Source organism: Schistocerca piceifrons, chromosome 8 (assembly GCF_021461385.2).
Source record: "Schistocerca piceifrons isolate TAMUIC-IGC-003096 chromosome 8, iqSchPice1.1, whole genome shotgun sequence".
Lineage (NCBI taxonomy): Eukaryota > Metazoa > Arthropoda > Insecta > Orthoptera > Acrididae > Schistocerca > Schistocerca piceifrons.
The window spans coordinates 276,525,273-276,545,574 of record NC_060145.1 but is presented as its reverse complement, the minus strand read 5'-3'; the positions used below and the strand labels follow the sequence as shown (position 1 = coordinate 276,545,574).

At 46.6% G+C, this 20,302-nt stretch overlaps 1 protein-coding gene across 3 annotated transcripts in view; it reads right to left on the bottom strand.

Moving 5' to 3' along the window:
• Positions 1 to 2,009: 2,009 nt before the first annotated feature.
• LOC124711880 (uncharacterized protein CG4449) overlaps positions 2,010 to 20,302 on the bottom strand; it is a 165,347-nt gene continuing 147,054 nt past the window's right edge. For all 3 annotated transcript variants that reach the window (XM_047242120.1, XM_047242119.1, XM_047242121.1), the window contains exon 7: positions 2,010 to 3,774. In XM_047242120.1, the coding sequence (XP_047098076.1) occupies positions 3,476 to 3,774 (299 nt within the window). In that variant the 3' untranslated portion in view covers positions 2,010 to 3,475. The remainder of the gene's footprint in view (positions 3,775 to 20,302) is intronic.

The window sequence follows — 20,302 nt, the reverse complement described above, 5'->3', positions numbered from 1 at the left end:
GTTCAAAGAACTCTCGAGTGTATGGAGTTATTTTAAAAGTATAAAAAATTCCTCCAAAGTAGCATTTTATCTTCAGAGGGAAGTTGATCAGTACATAGCAGCCGGCTATCAGGAAAAGAAGATCGTTGAAGCAACTCCAAGTAAGTTCGATAGCCAAGATGGAGTGCGAGTCTTGCACACCAGTACCACAATGTCACCCTTAATCACCGGAAACTGCCAGATCAAATTATCTATACGGATAACAAAGTAAGCAAAAATTAGGGTATGGTCCTATCATGCACTATTCTAAATGTAAATAAGGAATTGTTACCAACCTTAAAATTTTCCTCTTACAACATTTTAAAAAGCATGACTGCTCTGTGCTAGACTGAAGCACATGTCAAATCAGGTAACGCCCCAGGCGCCTAGTCAAAAAAAAATTATTATATAATGCAACAAAGGACTAGAATGTTAAATAAATAATCAAACTGAATGAAACAGACCTTAATAAAGTCGTACCAGCAGGAATGGTGAAATTGTAACACCACACTCACAAAGAAGTATACACTATAAACAGAATACACAGAGGTGCTGTCACAACCTCGCGGCAGTAGTGTCAAATGAACAATGGAATGAGCCTCGCATACAATGACTGCAGAGGACACACAGAGGTGGCGCTCAAAGCAGTTATATGACACTCGGCATATTTAATGCTTAAGAAAACATCTACGTATGTGTACAGTTGACGAACAATTGCTGAAAGCTGAGCCAGCTAGTGGGAACCAAAGATATTATAATTAAATGAGGTCAGTTCTTAAAGTTTACTGGATAATATCGGTATGCTTTTCTAATGGGTTTCGGTTTCAGCTTATTAATCCCCCCCTCCCTCCAGTTGATTCATTCTTACGCATTATACTTTTAAAGTCTAAGGGGGCTTCCTGTTTTAAGAATTTGTAACTTACATTTTTATTCAGTTACAGCTGGTGTTACTGTTTATCTATTTGGAGTAATTTAAACTTTCCCTTTATGTGTGAGTATTGTTTGATTAATTATAAGCTCTTAATTTCATTACAGTGATTCAATCATTTTTAGATTTATTTATTTATTTATTTTAAGCATTCAATACGTTGACTGACACATAATTGCTTTTAACGACACCTATATGTGTCCGCTGCAGTAACTGTATGTACGCTTCATTCCATTGCTCATTGACATTCCTGGCACGAGCTTGTGGTGGCACCTCTTCTGTGTGTTGTTTATAGTGTATACTTTTTTGTGAGTTTGGTCCAAACCATTGCACCATTCTGACCTGCTGGTACAACGTTATTAATGTATGTTTCTTGTAGTTGGATTATTTATTTTACACTATATCATGGCATAGTCGTTTTTGACTAGGCCTCTGGGGGGTTTATCTCATTTGACACGTGCACCAATCCAGCACAGAGCCGTCTTACGGGTGTTAAAATGCTGTAAAAGGAAAATTTTAAGGTTAGCAATAATTCATCATTCACATTTAGAATTATGCATGCCAGGACCATATTTTAATTTGCGCTCATTTTGTTATCCTTGTAGATAATCTGAAGGTGCCCTACACGGGCCAAACGTGTTGTTAATATAAGAATAAATTGCAACCAAAACTGTTTTTAATTCGAATATTCTACATACGGTTGCTGTACCAGATGACTCTGCTCCATGTTATTTTTTCCAACTGCTGAAGTTCAAGGGCAATTTTCACAGCTGCAGTTTTGAAAGTTTTTAATGTTTGCATACAGCAAAACAACATTAGCTGATAACTCAAAAGAACAAGAACTAATGACTGGAGGCTTTGTTTAGGAGGATGGATCTGTGTGCACAAAGTGATGGTGAATATTTTGAGAATATAGGGGTAAAACATGTCAAGCAATTGTTGAACCCAGAAAATGTTATTGTGTCCCTTGTACAAAGAGGGATGTAAAAAGCACTGTAATAAAGATACTGGCATTAAGAACATATTACTTCACTGTTGATTTATTTTCGAACTAGCAGTCCATCAATACAAAACACACATTTTAATCTGATCTATTCTAAAGGAGCAATGATACTATAAAACAATTTAGATATTTTATTGTGTCTTGTACATGTAGAAATATATTTTATTTACACTGAAAACATCAAATAAAATATCTACATCGCTCAGTCATGACAACAGATATACGAAGTTAAACACGTAAAAACAGTGACAGTATTCAAAAAGAGATAAACACAAATAACTCTTATGAATAATAAATTACATAACAGGAAGAGGAAAAAAATTTTTTAAGTGCTACTGGAGGAAAAGGAAGGCGAATGACAGCATATCATAGTTCATGTAAGGATCATTCAACATCAAAGTTCTGGTTCAATCATTGACCTATCACTGCTACCATCCACTCCTTTAAAACAGAAATTCCCTCCTCTTCCTATTCCTAATCTTCAGACTATTTAAGTTTTTATTTCTCATCAACAGCAACGCCATCAACATGTCTGCCTACAGAACTCTTTCAAACACCTACATTATAACTTAAAGTTAACATCATATTTGTTAATGTTTTGAATTGTAAAACTAGAACAATATGCACACAAAAGTCTTCCTTTACTTGGAGGTCTGTAAGAAAAATTAAAACAAAGACAAATACAAGAATGTGCTCTTCTTTGCAGTTTTTACAGGGATACATGTATGTATGACTATAGGTAAATCAGCACACAAGAGACTTATGTTCACAGTCAGTTTTGTACATTAGGTGATGACGGACACATTGGTTTGTTTATTTTTTGATTGGTGCCACTCTTTTCCAAAAGACTGCTATAAAATGGAATATACCCACACACAATTTCAAACTATCCAGCATATGCACACAGTCAATAAACCTACACGCCAAAATCATTTTTATATTAAAATCATTTGGAACTATAAAACAAAGAGCTACATTAAAACCTAAGAAGTCTTTGCGTGTTTAAGAAAGGGATAGAGGGACTGAACATAGTAAAGTACAAATCACTAAATGTAAAACGGAAATAAAAATTACGAGAGAAAGAGCAAGGTTGAACGCTTTTAAGAGTAAATCACATACGCATGAAAAAAAACTATGACATAAGAAATCATGTGATGGGCAGCACAATGCCATTTTTCACTGAGAAAATGTACTGCAATTGTGTGAGAGGTGCAACTAAGATCAATGGAATCTCCAAGAAACCAACAATTACATTCAATGACAATGTTGTTTGTGTGTTGGCAAAGGACACTACAGACTTTTAAATGAAACTACAGTTTATTCAAAAGGTTCTAAAACAATAAACCCCTGTCCGCCTCTCCCTCCCCACATGCACACAAATAGTTTCTATGTATGTTCCATTAATAAGTGAAACAAATGAGTGATTAAAAGAAATTACCAACATTTTACCACATTTTTTAAATGATTTGTTTACCTAAAAGTCACATATGTTCCTGACTAATTTATCTGGTATAAACGAGTGCATTCTATGCAATAACATTGACTTCAATACATTCTCCACCTTCGAGTTCCAGATCCACAGCAGTATCACTTGAGTTCAAAAGTTCACCATCAAACATAAACTTCAGTCTTTCCTGAGGCATTTCCAACATCTCAGCAACTTTTATCATAAGAACTTTCATTTTCTCATCTTTGTGAATTTTAACAGTTAATGGCTTCTTCCTATCTTTACATAAAATTTTTAGCTCTATATCTTCATCATTTAAGTCTTCTTCATGGGTAACTGCAGTTGGTGCTGGAGCATTTAGAGTGGTTACACCTCCATCTGGAAGTAATCAGAACAATTACTAACACTTCATACATGAAACAAAAATTTAAACTAAAATTTTTTGTTAAAGAAATTGAATCATTTCCATTTGAAAACACATGCATGAAATTTTTGCCTCATTAAGACTGATGACTGGGATGCAGCTGACATAAATGCCCAAATGAGGATACCTACATTGCCTGCTCCAAAGTGGCACTTTTTTTTACACAGAGTGAGGGGATGGGATGGGCTGGGGTGAAGGAGGGTGGTGAGGGGAGAGAGAGAGAGAGAGAGAGAGCTGTGAAAACAGAAAGAGTGCGCAAAGTTAACTCTGTAAACATTAAAACAATGACCGGCGAAGCAAACAGTGGAAGAAAAAATTTATCATACGACTGATCAGTACAACACGAACTGTGGAGAACTGTGAAAAACACAGCATGGCAAGTTTAAAAGCAATCCACTGATATGTAGAAAAATTCCATGCAAGGTTGGGATCAATCAGCACTGTGAAACACTTATTTTGCGAGAACACAGATGGAGGAAAAAAAAACTGTAACACCAAGAAGGAGTTGTGCAACATAAATGAAAGTTGGCTGGTGTGTTTCTACATATGAAAGCTGATGTCTATTCAAATTTGCACCACCCACATAAGAGTGGCACTAGTAGTGTCACCACAAGTATAGAAATAAGGTTTGCTTTAAATACACACTGTAACAGTCGAGAGCATTAGTTACCTTTGAGACTGGATGTGGTGAGCTGATGTTAGTCAAGAATGCCTATCAGGCAACAAAGATGCCATTAACCACACCTCACTGAGTTGGAATGAGATCATGTAATAAGACTATGATAAGGTGTACGTGACAGTTGGCAGCATTGGTCACTAGAAATTAGTATCGCAAGAAGACTGGACACCAGACAGCCATGTGTCACTACCAAGAGGGAAGACTATTGTGTTTGGAGTACAGCTCTCGTGCATCACAGTGTATCTGCAGCAGTAATTTGAGCAGCAGTTGGCACCATAGTGACACAAAAACTGTTACAAATCAGTTATTTCAAGAACAGCTCCGAGCCAGAAGCCCTGTAGCATACATTTCACTGACCCCAAACCACTGGCATTTGCAACTCCAGTGGTGTCAAGTGAGAGCTCATTGGAGATCAGGGTTGAGGTCCAGTGTGTTTTCTGATGAAAGCTGGTTCTGCCTCAGTGCCAGTGGTGAGTGTGTGTGGGTTAAGAGGAGGCTATTTGAGAGCCTGCAAGTAATGTGTGTGTACTAGACACACTGGATCTACACCTGAAGTTATGGTCTAGGTGCAATTTTGTATGACAGCAGGACGATTCTTGTGGTTATCCCATGCACACTGACTTGCAAATTTGTACACCACTCCGCCAATCCGACCTGTTGTGCTGCCATTCATGAACAGCATTCCAGAGGGTGGTGTTCAACAGGATAACACTTGCCCACATACAGCTGTTGTAAACCCATACGTTCTACAGAATGTCAACATGTTGCCTTGGCCTGCTCAATCACCAGATGTCTCCAATCCAGCACTTATGAGACATCATCGGATGACAATTCTGGTGTCATCTACAAACAGCTTTAACTGTCCCTGTATTGACTGACCAAGTGCAACAGACACTGAACTCCATCCCACATACTAACATCTGGCACCTGTACTACACAATGTGTGCATGTTTGCATTCAAGATTCTGGTGGTTACACTGGTACCAGCATTTAAAATTTGCAACGGCTTATCTCATGCTTGCATCAACATGTGATCCTGCAATGTTATCCACCTAAATGTGTTACCTAGACAAATGTTTCCCCGAAATTTCATTACTCTTCATTAAATATTTTTTGGTGTTCTGAATTTTTTCCATCTGTGTATATCATGGCTGGAACAATGAATTTTTGTAGCTACTGGTGACATCCTTTATTCAAACAAATAATGTTCTTGTGAATGAGTGTGATGCAAAGAGCAGAAATGACATGCCTGTTACAGATGTATGTCTTTGAAAAGAGTAGAAGACAGCATTTCCTGGGTCATTAATATTGTCCAATGCCACTTTATTCTTACAGTAAACTTCTTCACCAAATGCACAAATCTCACTTTTATTACCCCTTTTACATCAATGTGGGTTGTCATCACAGTTTCACAAAAATTAAAAATTAACCACACTCAAGTATAATTATTTCTTAGAAAATCATCAATTTCATCTTCATTTAGGTATTTTAACTCTATAAGCCACTATAATTAACCAAAATATCCATGTAGCAAACACTATATCTGTACAAGTCCGAGCATTTAGTGACAGCCTGCATTAACATTAAACAAGTGTCACCTCTCAGTGATGTAGCATATTTGATTAGCAGAATTAAGTCTGTGGATTCTAAGGCAGTCAAGTATAAAATTCTCTCTCTTTCTGTGGCTTGCTGTATAGCAGACATACTTTATGTACAGTGCATGGAACATCGACACTATACCCACCTGCTTGTGTCTGATCAATCTACCATGAATAAGCACTGTAGGACGCCAAGATACACCATGGGCTACAAGAATATCCAGACTTTAATGTCTGTTTCATCTTATCTATGGATTCTTCTGTTACTTCTAGGTATAGAATTCCATATTTAAGGTCGGTCAGTCGGTTTGGGGGATTAAAGGGACCAGACTACGGTCATCGGTCCCTTTTTCCAAAAACTAAAAACACCCACAGAGAATAAAAAAACGAACAACAGAAAAGACGGCAGACGACACAGGACAAGAAAGACTCAGACAGAGATCAGACAAAACGAGTTAAAATCACACAGAGTGTGACAATGGTTGGCCGACCATAGAGACAAAAAAGGAAAAGCCAACCACCAAAAAACACACTAAAAAATCAGACTAAAATTGGAGGCCATAGGCCAGAATCAACACAGAAAGACAAGCACTTAGATTAGTTGATGATGGGGCTTCCCTGCCCGAATAAAACGCAAAACTAAGTCTGCCATAGCAGGGTCATCAGTTAAAAGGGCAGGGAGCGTATCAGGCAGCGCAAATGTCTGCCTGAGCATAGCTAAAAGTGGACAGGACAATAAAATGTGCACCACCGTCAAAACCGCCCCGCAGCGACAGAGAGGTGGGTCCCCACGGCTCAGTAAATATCCATGCGTCAGCCGGGTGTCTCCGATGCGGAGCCGACAAAGGACGACTCAGTCCCTGCGAATGGCTCGCATGGACAATCGCCACACAACTGTCGTCTCCTTGACAGCACGGAGTTTATTACGTGTGGTCAGATCGTGCCATTCAGCGTCCCAAAGCGTGAGAACTGCGCGGCGTAAGACTGCCCTCAAATCAGTCTCCAGAGGGCCAATGTCCAGAGATGGTTTACTGGTGGCCTCTTTCGCCAGGTGGTCTACATGTTCATTGCCGGGTATCCCAACATGGCCTGGGGTCCACACAAATACCACAGAGCGTCCGCAATGGGCAAGAGCATGGAGGGACTCCTGGACAGCTATCACCAGATGAGAGCGAGGGAAACACTGGTCGATAGCTCGAAAACTGCTCAGGGAGTCGCTACAGATAATGAAGGACTCACCTGAGCAGGAGTGGATATACTCTAGGGCAAGAAAGATGGCGACCAGCTCAGCAGTGAAAACGCTGCAGCCAGCCAACAAGGATCGTTGTTTGTAATGGCCCCCCAGATTTAGAGCATAACCGACACGACCAGCAACCATCGAACCGTCAGTATAAACAACACCAGAGCCCTGATACATGGCTAGGATGGAAGAAAAGTGGCGGTGGAAGGCCTCCAGAGGGACTGAGTCCTTCGGGCTCTCGGCCAAGTCGAGCCGAAGGCAAGGGCGGGGCACACACCACGGGGGTGTACGCAGAGGGGCCCAAAAAGGAGGTGGAAGAGGGTAAATCCCAAACCCGGAGAGAAGCTCTCTGACGCAGACGGCGATCGTACAACCCGACCGGGGCCGACGTTCTGGGAGATGGACGACTGACTGCGGGAACAGGAGACGATAATTAGGATGCCCGGGCAAGCTACAAACATGCGCAGCATAAGCAGCCAGTAAATGTTGGCGCCAGTAAATGTTGGCGCCATAACCGCAGTGGAGGGACACCTGCCTCCACAAGTATGCTGTCCACAGAGCTGGTCCAGAAAGCACCAGTGGCAAGTCAGATCCCGCTGTGAAGAATTGGGTCTAGCACACGCAATGCAGATGGGGATGCTGAACCATAAGCCAGGCTTCCATAATCCAGACGGGACTGGATTAATGCCTGGTAGAGCCGTAAGAGGGTCGAGCGGTCGGCGCCCCACCTGGTGTGACTCAAGCATCGCAGAGCATTAAGACGCCGCCAACACATCTGCTTAAGCTGCCAAATTTGTGGGAGCCAAGTCAACCGAGCATCAAAAACCACACCCAAAAAGTGATGTGTCTCCACCACAGCAAGACGTTCGCTGGGAAGATAAAGCTGCGGCTCAGGGTGAACTGAGCGTCGTCGGCAGACATGCATAACGCAGGTCTTGGCAGCCGAAAACTGGAAGCCAAGCGCTACAGCCCAAGACTGCGCCTTGCGGATAGTGCCCTGCAGCTGACGTTCAGCAGCGGCAATGCCAATGGAGCTGTAGTAGAGGCAGAAGTTGTCAGCATACAAGGATGCTGAGACAGACGTTCCCACGGCCGCAGCAAGCCCGTTAATTGCAATTAAAAACAGGCAGACACTTAAAACAGACCCCTGTGCAACCCTGTTCTCCTGAACTCAAGAGGAACTATGGGAGGCCGCGACTTGCATGCGGAAGGTACGATGCGACAGACAATTGTGTATGAAAAATCGGCAGCGGACCCCGAAGACCCCAATCATGAAGCATAGAGAGGATGTGATGGCGCCATGTCATATCGTATGCCTTCGGCATGTCGAAAAAGACAACGAGGTGCTGACGGCGGGCAAGGGCCGTACGGATGGCTGACTCCAGCCTCACCAGATTGTCGGCGGCAGAGCGGCCTTTACGGAACCCACTCTGAGACAGAGCCAGGAGGCCCCGAGACTCGAGTACCCAACTCAATCGCCGGCTCACCATCCATTCGAGCAACTTGCAAAGAACGTTAGTGAGGCTAATGGGGTGGTAGCTGTCCACCTCCAAGGGGTTCTTGCCAGGTTCCAAAACAGGGATGACAATACTTTCCCGCCATTGCGACGGAAACTCACCCTCGACCCAGAGACGATTGTAAAGGTCGAGGAGGCGTCGCTGGCAGTCCACTGAAAGGTGTTTCAGCATCTGACAGTGGATGTGATCTGGCCCAGGAGCGGTATCAGGGCAAGCAGCTAGGGCACTGAAATTCCCACTCACTGAATGGAACAATGTAGGATTCAGGATGGTGGGTGCGAAATGAAAGGCTCCGACATTCCATCCGCTCTTTAATGGAGCGGAAGGCCAGTGGGTAATTCACAGAAGAGGAACTCAGAGCAAAATGCTCTGCCAAGCGGTTGGCAATTACGTCGGAGTCAGTACAAACTGCTCCATTCAGTGAGAGCGCAGGGACGCTGACAGGGGTCAGATAGCCATAGAGGCGTAGAATCTTGGACCAGACCTGCGATGGAGAGACATGGAGGCCAATGGTGGACACATACCGCTCCCAGCACTCCTGCTTGTGTTGGCGAATGATGCGGCGGGCCCACACACAGAGCCGTTTAAAGGCGACGAGGTTTTCTGAAGATGGATGCCGCTTGTGACACTGGAGCGCCCGCCGGTGATCTTTAATCGCCTCAGCAATCTCAGACGACCACCAAGGCACAGTCCGCCACCGAGGGGACCCAGAAGAACGGGGAATGGCAGATTCTGCGGCAGTAATGATGCCGGTGGTGACCGAGTGAACCACCACATCAATGGCGTCATTAGGAAGAGGCTCAATAGCGGCAATGGAGCAGAACAAATCCCAGTCAGCCTTATTCATAGCCCATCTGCAAGGGCGCCCAGAAGAGTGACGCTGTGGCAGTGACAGAAAGATTGGAAAGTGGTCACTACCAAACAGGTCATCATGCACACTCCATTGGACAGAAGGGCTGCAGATTGAAAGGTCGATGGCGGAGTACATGCCATGCGCCACACTGAAATTTGTGAAGGCACTATCATTTAAAATGGAAATACACACTCAACGGTGGCGCCTCGACCTGTTGCCACTGACCCACCCCACAGAGGGTTATGGGCATTGAAGTCACCAAGAAACAAGAAAGGTGGCGGCAATAGGGCTATCAGTGCAGCCAGGACATGCTGTGGGACATCACCATCCGGTGGAAGGTAAAGACTGCAGACGGTAACAGCCTGTGGTGTCACCACCCTAACAGTGACAGCCTCTAAAGGTGTTTGTAGACGGACAGACTCGCTGTGAAGAGTGAAGGTCATAGATGCAGACGCCACCAGACACCCTTTCATAAGCTGCCCAGTTCTTGTAATAACCCCGATAGCCATGGAGGGCGGGAATTCGCATTGCTGGAAACTAAGTTTCCTGAAGAGCAATGCAGAAGAAAGGGTGAAGGCTGATAAGTTGTCGGAGCTCAGCTAGATGATGGAAGAAACCACTGCAGTTCCACTGGAGGATGATATTGTCCATGGCTCAGAAAGGCGTGAAGGGACTGGGAAGGCAGTTTACGCCGCTTGTTCTCTCGCCACTGATTCAGTACCCGCGCGAGTGACATCCATGGCATCTGAGGGACGCCTTCGGTGGTTCAGGCTGGGAGGGCTTCACTGGGTCAGTCTCAGGGACGGACGACGACCATGAGGCCCTACGACCAGCGACCGGCGGTTGTTTGAGCCACTTGCGGGTGTCCGCTTTTAAACCGGTCAGAACTTGTGAAGGGAGGTCCCCTTCCTGGCAAGAGGAGCCGAAGAAGTCTTACGCTTCTCTGGCTGGGAAGGGGGAACTTATGTCCCCAATGGTTAGGAGGGAGGGGGGGGGGGGGGGGTGTTGCTCCTGAAGTAGATGGAGCAGGAGCAACAGGGAGTGAAGTTCCCCCCACCATCAAGGGGGCAGGTGTGGTCCTCTGGCTCTGAGAGGCGACAGTGTGTGGTGCAGCTATGGGAACTGTAGCAGGAGTGAGAGTGGCGGCATAAGAGGACGTGATGCGTACTGGATGTAGTCGTTCAAACTTACACTTAGCCTCAGTGTAGGTCAGTCTATACAGGGTCTTGTATTCCATTATTTTCCGTTCCTTCTGTAGAATCTTACAGTCCGGCGAGCAAGGGGGATGGTGCTCCCCGCAGTTGACACAGATGGGAGGCAGGGCACATGGAGTATCAGGATGGGATGGTCGACCACAATCGCAACAGATGAGGGTGGAAGCACAGCGAAAAGACATATGTCCGAACTTCCAACACTTGAAGCACCGCATCGGGGGAGGGATATAGGGTTTTACATCACAACGGTAGACTATCACCTTGACCTTCTCAGGTAATGTGTCACCCTCGAAGGCCAAGATGAAGGCACCGGTGGCAACTTGCTGATCCCTCGGACCCCAGTGGATGCGCCGGACGAAATGGACACCTCGCCGCTCTAAGTTGGCGCGCAGCTCGTCATCGGACTGTAAAAGAATTTTTTTTTTGTGGTTTTAGGGCGCAAAACTTCTATGGTCATTAGCGCCCAGCCCGTGACGTAGGAAACAGGAAAAAAACGAAATTTAAAATCAGCAGCAAGGGGAACAAAGTCATAAAATTTGAGAAACTAAAGGCAGAAGGAATGCTTAAAAATCCACTATAGAAAGGGGTTGGTTGTCCCCAAAAAAAAAAAATCAAATGACTGACGTCATTTCACTGTCACTAATAAACTGTAGAACGCGGTCAGCTGAGCGCGTGTCATCTGCTAAAATCAACGATAGATCAGGCGATAGCTGTAGACGGGAGCGTAACGGATTAAAATAGGGGCATTCAATTAAAAGGTGTCTGACCGTCCACAGCTGAGAGCAGTGGGGACAGAGTGGGGGAGGATCACCGCTTAAAAGATGTCGATGGCTAAAAAGACAGTGCCCTATCCGGAGTCTAGCTAAAATTACCTCCTCCCGACGACGTGTTCGGGAGGAAGAGGTCCAAGCGCAAGGAAGGGCTTTCACTTCCCGCAATTTATTATGGGGAAGTGTTGACCAATGCGCATGCCATAAACGAGCAACTTGGCGACATAAACCGCTCCGTAGATCGGTAAACGGAAGAGACTGAATAGCTGGCCGAGGAAGAGAGACTGCAGCCTTGGCCGCTATATCGGCCGCCTCATTCCCACAGATACCAGCGTGTCCCGGGAGCCAGAGGAACGCCACTGAGACGCCCCCCAGGTGGAGCAAGCGCAGACAGTCCTGAATCCGGTGGACCAGAGGGTGCACAGGGTAAAGAGCTTGGAGACTTAGGAGAGAGCTGAGAGAATCTGAGCAGATTACGTACTGTATCCACTGATGGCGGCGGATGTAGTGGACAGCCTGGAGAACAGCGTAAAGCTCCGCAGTATAAACCGAACACTGGTCGGGAAGCCGAAAGTGATTTGGGGTGTCGCCAACAATATAGGCACTCCCTACACCTAACGATGTTTTCGAGCCGTCAGTGTAAATAAATGTGGCTTCCATCATTTGTGCACATAGAGCAGCAAATGCCCGACGGTAGACAAGTGTAGGGGTACCATCCTTGGGAAATTGACATAGGTCTCTGAGCAAGTCGATCCGGGGACGGAGCCAAGGCGGTGCTGTACCCCAAGTTGTCAAGAAGGTTTTAGGAAAGCGGAAGGAGAGAGAATGGAGCAGTTGACGGAAGCGGACTCCCGGGGGTAGTAGGGAGGAGGAGCGGCCTGCATACCCGACATCAAAGGAGGTGTCGAAAAAAAGGTCATGGGCTGGATTAGCAGGCATGGAAGACAGATGGCTAGCATAACGACTCAGAAGGACTGCCCGCCGATTGGACAGCGGAGATTCAGCAGTCTCAGCATAAAGGCTTTCCACAGGGCTGGTGTAAAAAGCTCCAGACACTAAACGTAATCCACGGTGGTGGATAGAGTCGAGACGCCGAAGAATAGACGGCCGAGCAGAGGAGTAGACTATGCTTCCATAATCCAATTTCGAGCGCACTAAGGCGCGATAGAGGCGGAGAAGGACCACTCGGTCCGCTCCCCAGGAGGTACCATTCAGGACACGGAGGGTGTTAAGGGAACGCAGACAGCGAGCCGAAAGATAGGAAACGTGGGAGGACCAGCACAGTTTTCTGTCAAACGTAAGACCCAAGAATTTAGCGACGTCGGAAAACGGAAGGTTGACAGGACCTAGATGTAAGGAGGGCGGAAGAAACTCCTTACGTCGCCAAAAATTAACACAAACGGTCTTACTGGGTGAGAAACGGAAGCCGGTTTCGATGCTCCACGAGTGGAGGCGATCGAGACATCCTTGAAGACGTCTTTCAAGCAGGCTGGTCCGTTGAGAGCTGTAGTAGATCGCAAAATCATCCACAAAGAGGGAGCCCGAGACATCAGGAAGGAGACAATCCATAACTGGATTAATGGCGATGGCAAACAGTACAACACTCAGCACGGAGCCCTGGGGTACCCCGTTTTATTGGGAGAAAGTACGGGAGAGAGTAGTGTTCACCCGCACCCTAAATGTGCGCTCTGCCATAAATTCGCGAAGAAAAAGGGGCAGCCGGCCTCGAAAGCCCCAAGAGAACAGTGTGCGGAGGATGCCTGTCCTCCAACAGGTATCGTATGCTCTCTCCAGATCAAAAAATATTGCTACCGTTTGGCGTTTCCGGAGAAAATTGTTCATGATATAAGTGGAGAGAGCAACAAGATGGTCAACGGCAGAACGATGCTTTCGGAATCCGCATTGGGCTGGTGTTAAAAGACTGCGGGATTCCAGCCACCAAGCTAAACGGTAATTCACCATACGCTCCAAAACCTTACAGACACTACTCGTGAGAGAAATGGGGCGATAGCTAGAGGGGAGATGTTTGTCCTTTCCAGGTTTCGGAATGGGAACGACAATAGCTTCCCGCCATCGCCTGGGAAAGGTACTGTCGGTCCAAATTCGATTGTAAAGGCGAAGGAGGTAACGCAGGCTATGGGTTGATAAATGCAGCAACATTTGGACATAGATACCATCCAGTCCTGGGGCGGAGGAGCGAGAAGAAGAGAGGGCATGTTGGAGTTCCCGCATGGAGAAAACAGTATTGTAGCTTTCGCGATTTTGAGAGGAGAAAGCAAGATGTCGCACTTCCGCTGCACGTTTCTTCGGGAGAAACGCTGGCGGGTAATTTGGAGAGCTCGAAATCTCAGCAAAGTGCTGACCCAACGAGTTAGAAATTGCGACGGGGTCCACTAAGGTATCATGCGCGACAGTGAGCCCAGAGACCGGGGAGAAACTAGGCGTGCCTGAGAACCGTCGAAGCCGACTCCAAACTTCCGAGGAGGGAGTGAAGGTGTTAAATGAGCTAATAAAGAATTTCCAGCTTGCCTTCTTGCTATCGCGGATGACGCGACGACATCGCGCACGGAGCTGCTTATATCGGATACAGTTTGCCAAACTTGGATGGTGACGGAAAATGCGAAGAGCACGTCGCCGCTCACGTATAGCGTCACGGCATGCCTCGTTCCACCAAGAAACTGGGGGGGCGCCGGGGCAATTCGGAGGTGCGTGGTATTGAACGTTCCGCAGCTGTGAGAATAACGTCGGTAATATGTGTGACCTCATCGTCGACGCTGGGAAAGCGACGGTCATCGAATGTCGCTAGAGACGAAAAAAGTGTCCAGTCGGCTTGGGCAAACTTCCAGCGTCGCGAGCGCATATATGGCAGTTGAGGCTGCAGTCTAAGAACACATGGAAAGTGGTCACTCGAGTGTGTATCATCAAGGGCGAACCATTCGAAGCGCCGAGCTAGCGGAACAGTACCGACCGCAAGGTCCAAATGAGATAAATTTGTCGTGGAGGCAGACAAAAATGTGGGGACCCCAGTGTTGAGGCAGACTAGACCCGCTTGGTGGAAGAAGTCTAGCAATAGTGAGCCACGTGGACAAGGATATGGAGATCCCCAAAGCGGGTGGTGGGCATTGAAGTCCCCAACCAGCAAATAGCGGGGTGGAAGCTGACCAAGAAGATGAAGGAGATCAGCTCGTGCCACTGGTGTGGACGATGGAATGTATACCGTACAAAGAGAGAACGTGTATCCAGAAAGGGAAAGACGGACGGCGACAGCTTGGAAGGAACTGTTTAAGGGGATTTGGTGATAATGGAGAGTATCGTGGAGCAGAATCATGAGTCCTCCATGGGCTGGAGTGCCTTCAACAGAGGGGAGGTCATATCGGACGGACTGAAAATGAGGGAGAACAAAGCGGTCATGGGGAAGCAGCTTTGTTTCCTGAAGACAGAAGATGACCGGCGAGTAGGATCGTAAGAGGATCGACAATTCATCCCGATTGGCTCGAATGCCGCGGATATTCCAGTGGATAATGGACATAGGGTGAACAGAAAATGGAGGAACGTGACCAAGGGTGCTGTCAACTCAACGACTGCTCAGAGCTTGCGACCGACAGCATGGAATGGCATTCAGTCGAAGGCAGAAGATCCTGATCCATAGGTTGGTCAGGAGCAGCTCCAGCCACCAACGATCGGCCAGTTAACCGGCCACCAGCAGTGCGCCTCGGCGACACAGAAGACGGCCGAGGGCGATTTCCGCCAGGTGGTGCTGTAGATGGGACACGCCTTGGCGGAGAAGAAGAGGAACTGTGTTTCTTCGTAGCCTTCTTGGAAGTATGATGTTTAGATGAAGGGGGAACCGATGGTTGTGAAGTTGCGGTACGTAAAAACTCTTCACGAGAATGCTCTTTTTTCGAAGACTTGGCATCTGACTTTTGGGCTCGAGATTTAGCAGAACCCGACGAAGGGTGAGCCATTGAGTGGGCAGGCGAAAGTGGTGAGGTTGAACGGGCGATCTTTGCGCTGGCCGATTTGACGACCGTGGTACTAAAGGTGAGGTCGCAAGTCTGCGTGGCCGCCTCCTTTGTTGGCCGAGGAGAGGCAAGGACAGTGCTGTATTTTCCTTTCTGAGGCACAGTGGGCTGTCGACTGGCGAGTAACTTTCGAGCAGCAAAGGTCGACACCTATTCCTTCACTCTTATTTCCTGGATGAGTTTTTCGTCCTTAAAAACGGGGCAATCTCGAGAGGAAGCAGCGTGGTCACCCATACAGTTGATGCAGCGAGGGGATGAAGGTGGACAAGCACCCTCATGGGCATCCTTGCCACACGTAACACATTTGGCCGGATTGGAACAGGACTGGCTGGTGTGATTGAACCGCTGACATCGATAGCAACGCGTAGGGTTTGGGACATAAGGGCGAACGGAAATTATCTCATAGCCTGCTTTGATTTTTGATGGGAGTTGAACTTTGTCAAATGTCAAGAAGACAGTGCGGGTTGGAATGATGTTCGAGTCAACCCTTTTCATAACCCGATGAACAGCTGTGACGCCCTGGTCAGACAGGTAGTGCTGAATTTCTTCGTCAGACAATCCATCGAGGGAGCGTGTATAAACGACTCCACGCGAGGAATTTAAGGTACGGTGCGGTTCCACCCGGACAGGGAAGGTGTGGAGCAGAGAAGTACGCAGCAATTTTTGAGCCTGGAGGGCACTGTGTGTTTCCAACAACAGGGTGCCATTCCGTAATCTGGAACAAGACTTTACAGGACCCGCAATTGCGTTGACACCTTTCTGAATAATGAAAGGGTTGACCGTGGAAAAGTCGTGACCTTCGTCAGACCGAGAAACAACAAGGAACTGTGGCAACGATGGAAGAACCGTCTGTGGCTGAGACTCAGTGAACTTACGTTTGTGAGCAGACATAGTGGAAGGTGAGGAAACCATTGCGGAAGAATCCCCCATGATTACCGGCGTCTCCGATGGCGCGCTCCTTCCTTGTGGGGGCCCTCACCGAGGGCACACCCGCCTTAGGTGATTGTTCACACCTCAGGTCACACCTCCCGACAAACGGACGGAGGGACCAATCGGCACTTTCGGAAGGTATCAGCTCGGGTAATCACCCCTCCCTGGGCCTGGCCGTTACCAGGGGGTACGTACGTGTCCTACCTGTCTACCCGGGGCGGGGAATTACGCGTTACCCCGTCACCGGCTACGCATGGAAGTGCGTGGGTCGGCCTTCAGACACGCACAGGGAGGAAGAAAGAGACAGGGAAAGGAAAGAAGAGAGGTCTCAAACGCCGCAGCGGAGAAAAGGGTAAAGAGAAGAGGTAAGGAAAAGAGAAGGACGAAGAAAGATGAAGACATACAAGCAAGGAAGTCGAAGAGTGCGGTACATTTACAAGCGTCCGTCTCCTGACGTAGGCACAAACCATACTCCCAGAGGGGGAGAAAGGGAAGGAAAGAGCCAGAGGTGAGGGGGGGGGGGGGGGGGGGTGAAGATGGAGGATGGGGAAGGATGCGGAAAGGGGGGGTATGCAGCCTGGAAAAGAAGGAAGGCCACATTAGCTCGGGGTCCCGTGCTCGCTACACACGTATCCACAAAATAGTTGTGGATCCCCTGAGGGGACTGTAAAAAGAAGATCTCAGTGGAAAATAATGCCCTGGACAATATTTAAGCTTTTATGTGGGGTGATAACAACAGTAACATCCCCCAGCTTTGTACAAGCGAGCAAGGCTCATGACTGGGCAGAGTATGCTGTTTCGATTAAGACTGACCCTGACCGCATTTTGGACAAACCCTCCACCTCCCCGAACTTGTCCTCTAAATGCTCTGCAGAGAACTGCAGCTTCACGGACACAAATGATTCCCCGTCAGCTCTTGTACAGACGAGATACCAGGGCGAATACCTTTCGCTGCCATTCATAGCCTTTCGTTCCTCCCATGGTGTGGCCAGGGAGGGGAACGATTTAGGGTCATACACATGAGCCTTAAAGTGAGCTTTCGAACACTTAGAGACTGCTGGTGGCTGGCCACCAGCAAGAGATGATGTGCCATGCTTCATTGCACGTCATCCACCCTGATGCCATCTACTCCGACCACGGGCCCTCCCCACGGGCGCTACCCAGCCACAGCAAAGGCCATCTGGCAGGATGGCCGTTGCCGGGAGTCCTGATGCCCCAGGGAGATGGGCATCTACTCCTTGGCATACATGGGGAGTAAACGGCGCAGGCATCAGTAGAGCGATCCCTGTGTTGTCAGGGGGCTACAACCAACAGGGTACATGGCGGCCCCACCACAACGGACTAGCTACCGTGCTGGATTTTAGATGACATGTAGTCCATGGTCGCCGTCAGTGCAGAAAGTGGCACTGCACATTGCATGGCAGAAAGTGCACACAGGAACGGATCCATGCCCAAGAGATGGAGAGCAGACAGGACTGCAATGCAACGACGAATAAGCTGGCGAAAGTTCTCAACGCAACATGGACACAAAGCACCAAGTAAGGCTTCCTTCCCCAGTCGGCTCGCTCTTCGGAAAAATTTTGAGATATGGAGGTCAAACCCGACAGGGGACCATCACATAAGGCCGAAACGTTTGAGACTCCTTTTAGTCACCTATTACGACAGGCAGGAATACCGCGGGCCTATTCTTACTCCCGAACCCGCAGGGGGGCCATATTTAAGGTTGAATAACAAGTTGTTCTGCCTTCAACGTGTTTCATCTTTCTTGGATTCAGTTTTCGGGGGAGCTACTGAAATATGGTTGATTAATGATTTAAAGAAGTGTGATGATGGTTTTTAATCTCAACAATATGTTGAATCCAACACTGGAAATTGTTAACTCTCACAAGGAAACATCTACCAACTTGATCTCTCATATTTAAGGAGAAAAAAGCACACTTGTAAGGTAAATGTCCCAGCAATCAATTCTGTGCAGAAGTTTGGGCCACAATTTGGCTAGTACATAGTTATGACTTTCTGAAAGTTCAGCTTTTAAACTTTTGCATGCACAGGATGTTTGTCACTGTTTCACCCTCCTCAGCTGCTTAATGCCCAAGTGTGATGTATTGTAAAGTGGAGTGAATAAAAGATTTGTGAAATACTGCTTTGACTATGGTAACATGATTTATACATTGCTTCAAAGTTTTCAGTTTCTAACCTCTAGATGTTGCCAGAGACCTCTCTACTCTGAACATTTTTATGTTGTGATTCACAAATGCAGTGTAAATGAATGAAACTACATAGTGTGTCAAAAATGAAGTAGCTTAGCATAATCTAGTTATTAACATAGCTGTTCTGTGTTATTTTCTTGGTATTTTAAAGCTGGCACTGTTACAGAAAAGTAAGTTTGCAGCAGATGTACAATTCTTCAACACGATTGGCATGATTTAACAGCAATTTGAGAATTGTTAACTTCGTTCCTTAATAATTTGTATATCAAAATATAACAATATTGTTCAAACTGTATTTGCGTGTTGTTACACAGCCATTTTCCTCTGAAACTGTCCACTAACATATTTCGGAGCATGATCTGCAAATTACCTTGAACAAGAAGTCATTCAGTCACATTGCTCAGTAATTGCACACCTGGATCAGTACCACCTGCAATTGTTTTCATTCACTGTTTCTCTTCCCTTCTCTCTATAGTATGCTAGAGTTTTTAAATGTTTACAGCAAGGCTGGACAGCACAAGGTAAGGCCCCCCTTAAGTGAACACGGCAGAGTTATAAATTTGATCCAGCTAGAATGGGTTTCGGGAGGCAGCCAGAATACCATTCACCTGCACCCTCAACACCCGTGCAGCAGGGAGTACTCATGCTGTATTCACTTAAAGACACAGCATTCTGGAAAGAGCCCCTTTTGACTAGATAAAAAACTTCTACACAGGAGTCACTTCATATATGGTTCAAATGGCTCTGAGCACTATGCGACTTAACTTCTGAGGTCATCAGTCGCCTAGAACTTAGAACTAATTAAACTTAACTAACCTAAGGATATCACACACATCCATGCCCGAGGCAGGATTCGAACCTGCGACCGTAGCGGTCACGCGGTTCCAGACTGAAGTACCTAGATCACTTCATATAGCCCAGCATGGAAGGCACCATGGCCCCACAGCCATGCCAGCTAATGGCTTGTTCAAAATTTTCAGAATACAGAATTCCTATTGGGTTATCTGTGTCAGCACGCTTTTGACTTGGGGACTATGTGCCAAGTTTGTCATTTGTCAGTTTTAGAATCATGTTATTGAGTGAGAGAAGTCTCCTGGCTCCATTTTCCTACCTCTGATCAACTGATTGAAGAATAATGACATGGGAAAGAGTAGGAGATTGTTTGATGCAGTTAAATATATTTCATTTGTCAGAAATCGCAATCTCTGTGCTCACTTGGTGGCGAGTTCCTCCTCTGGGGAAAAGACAGCCAAGTTATGGAGCATTCACCGAGTCACTTTGCTTTACATTTTCAGGAGAGTAAATACTTCACATTAGGACATGGAAGAGTACACTTCAATTTAGGCTTCTGTAATGACTTCCTGTCAGGCTTTAGCAGAATTTAGGACAGGAGAGAGACTTCTTAAGAGAAGGCTGATGAGATATACCTAGCTGCCGCTAGAAGGATGT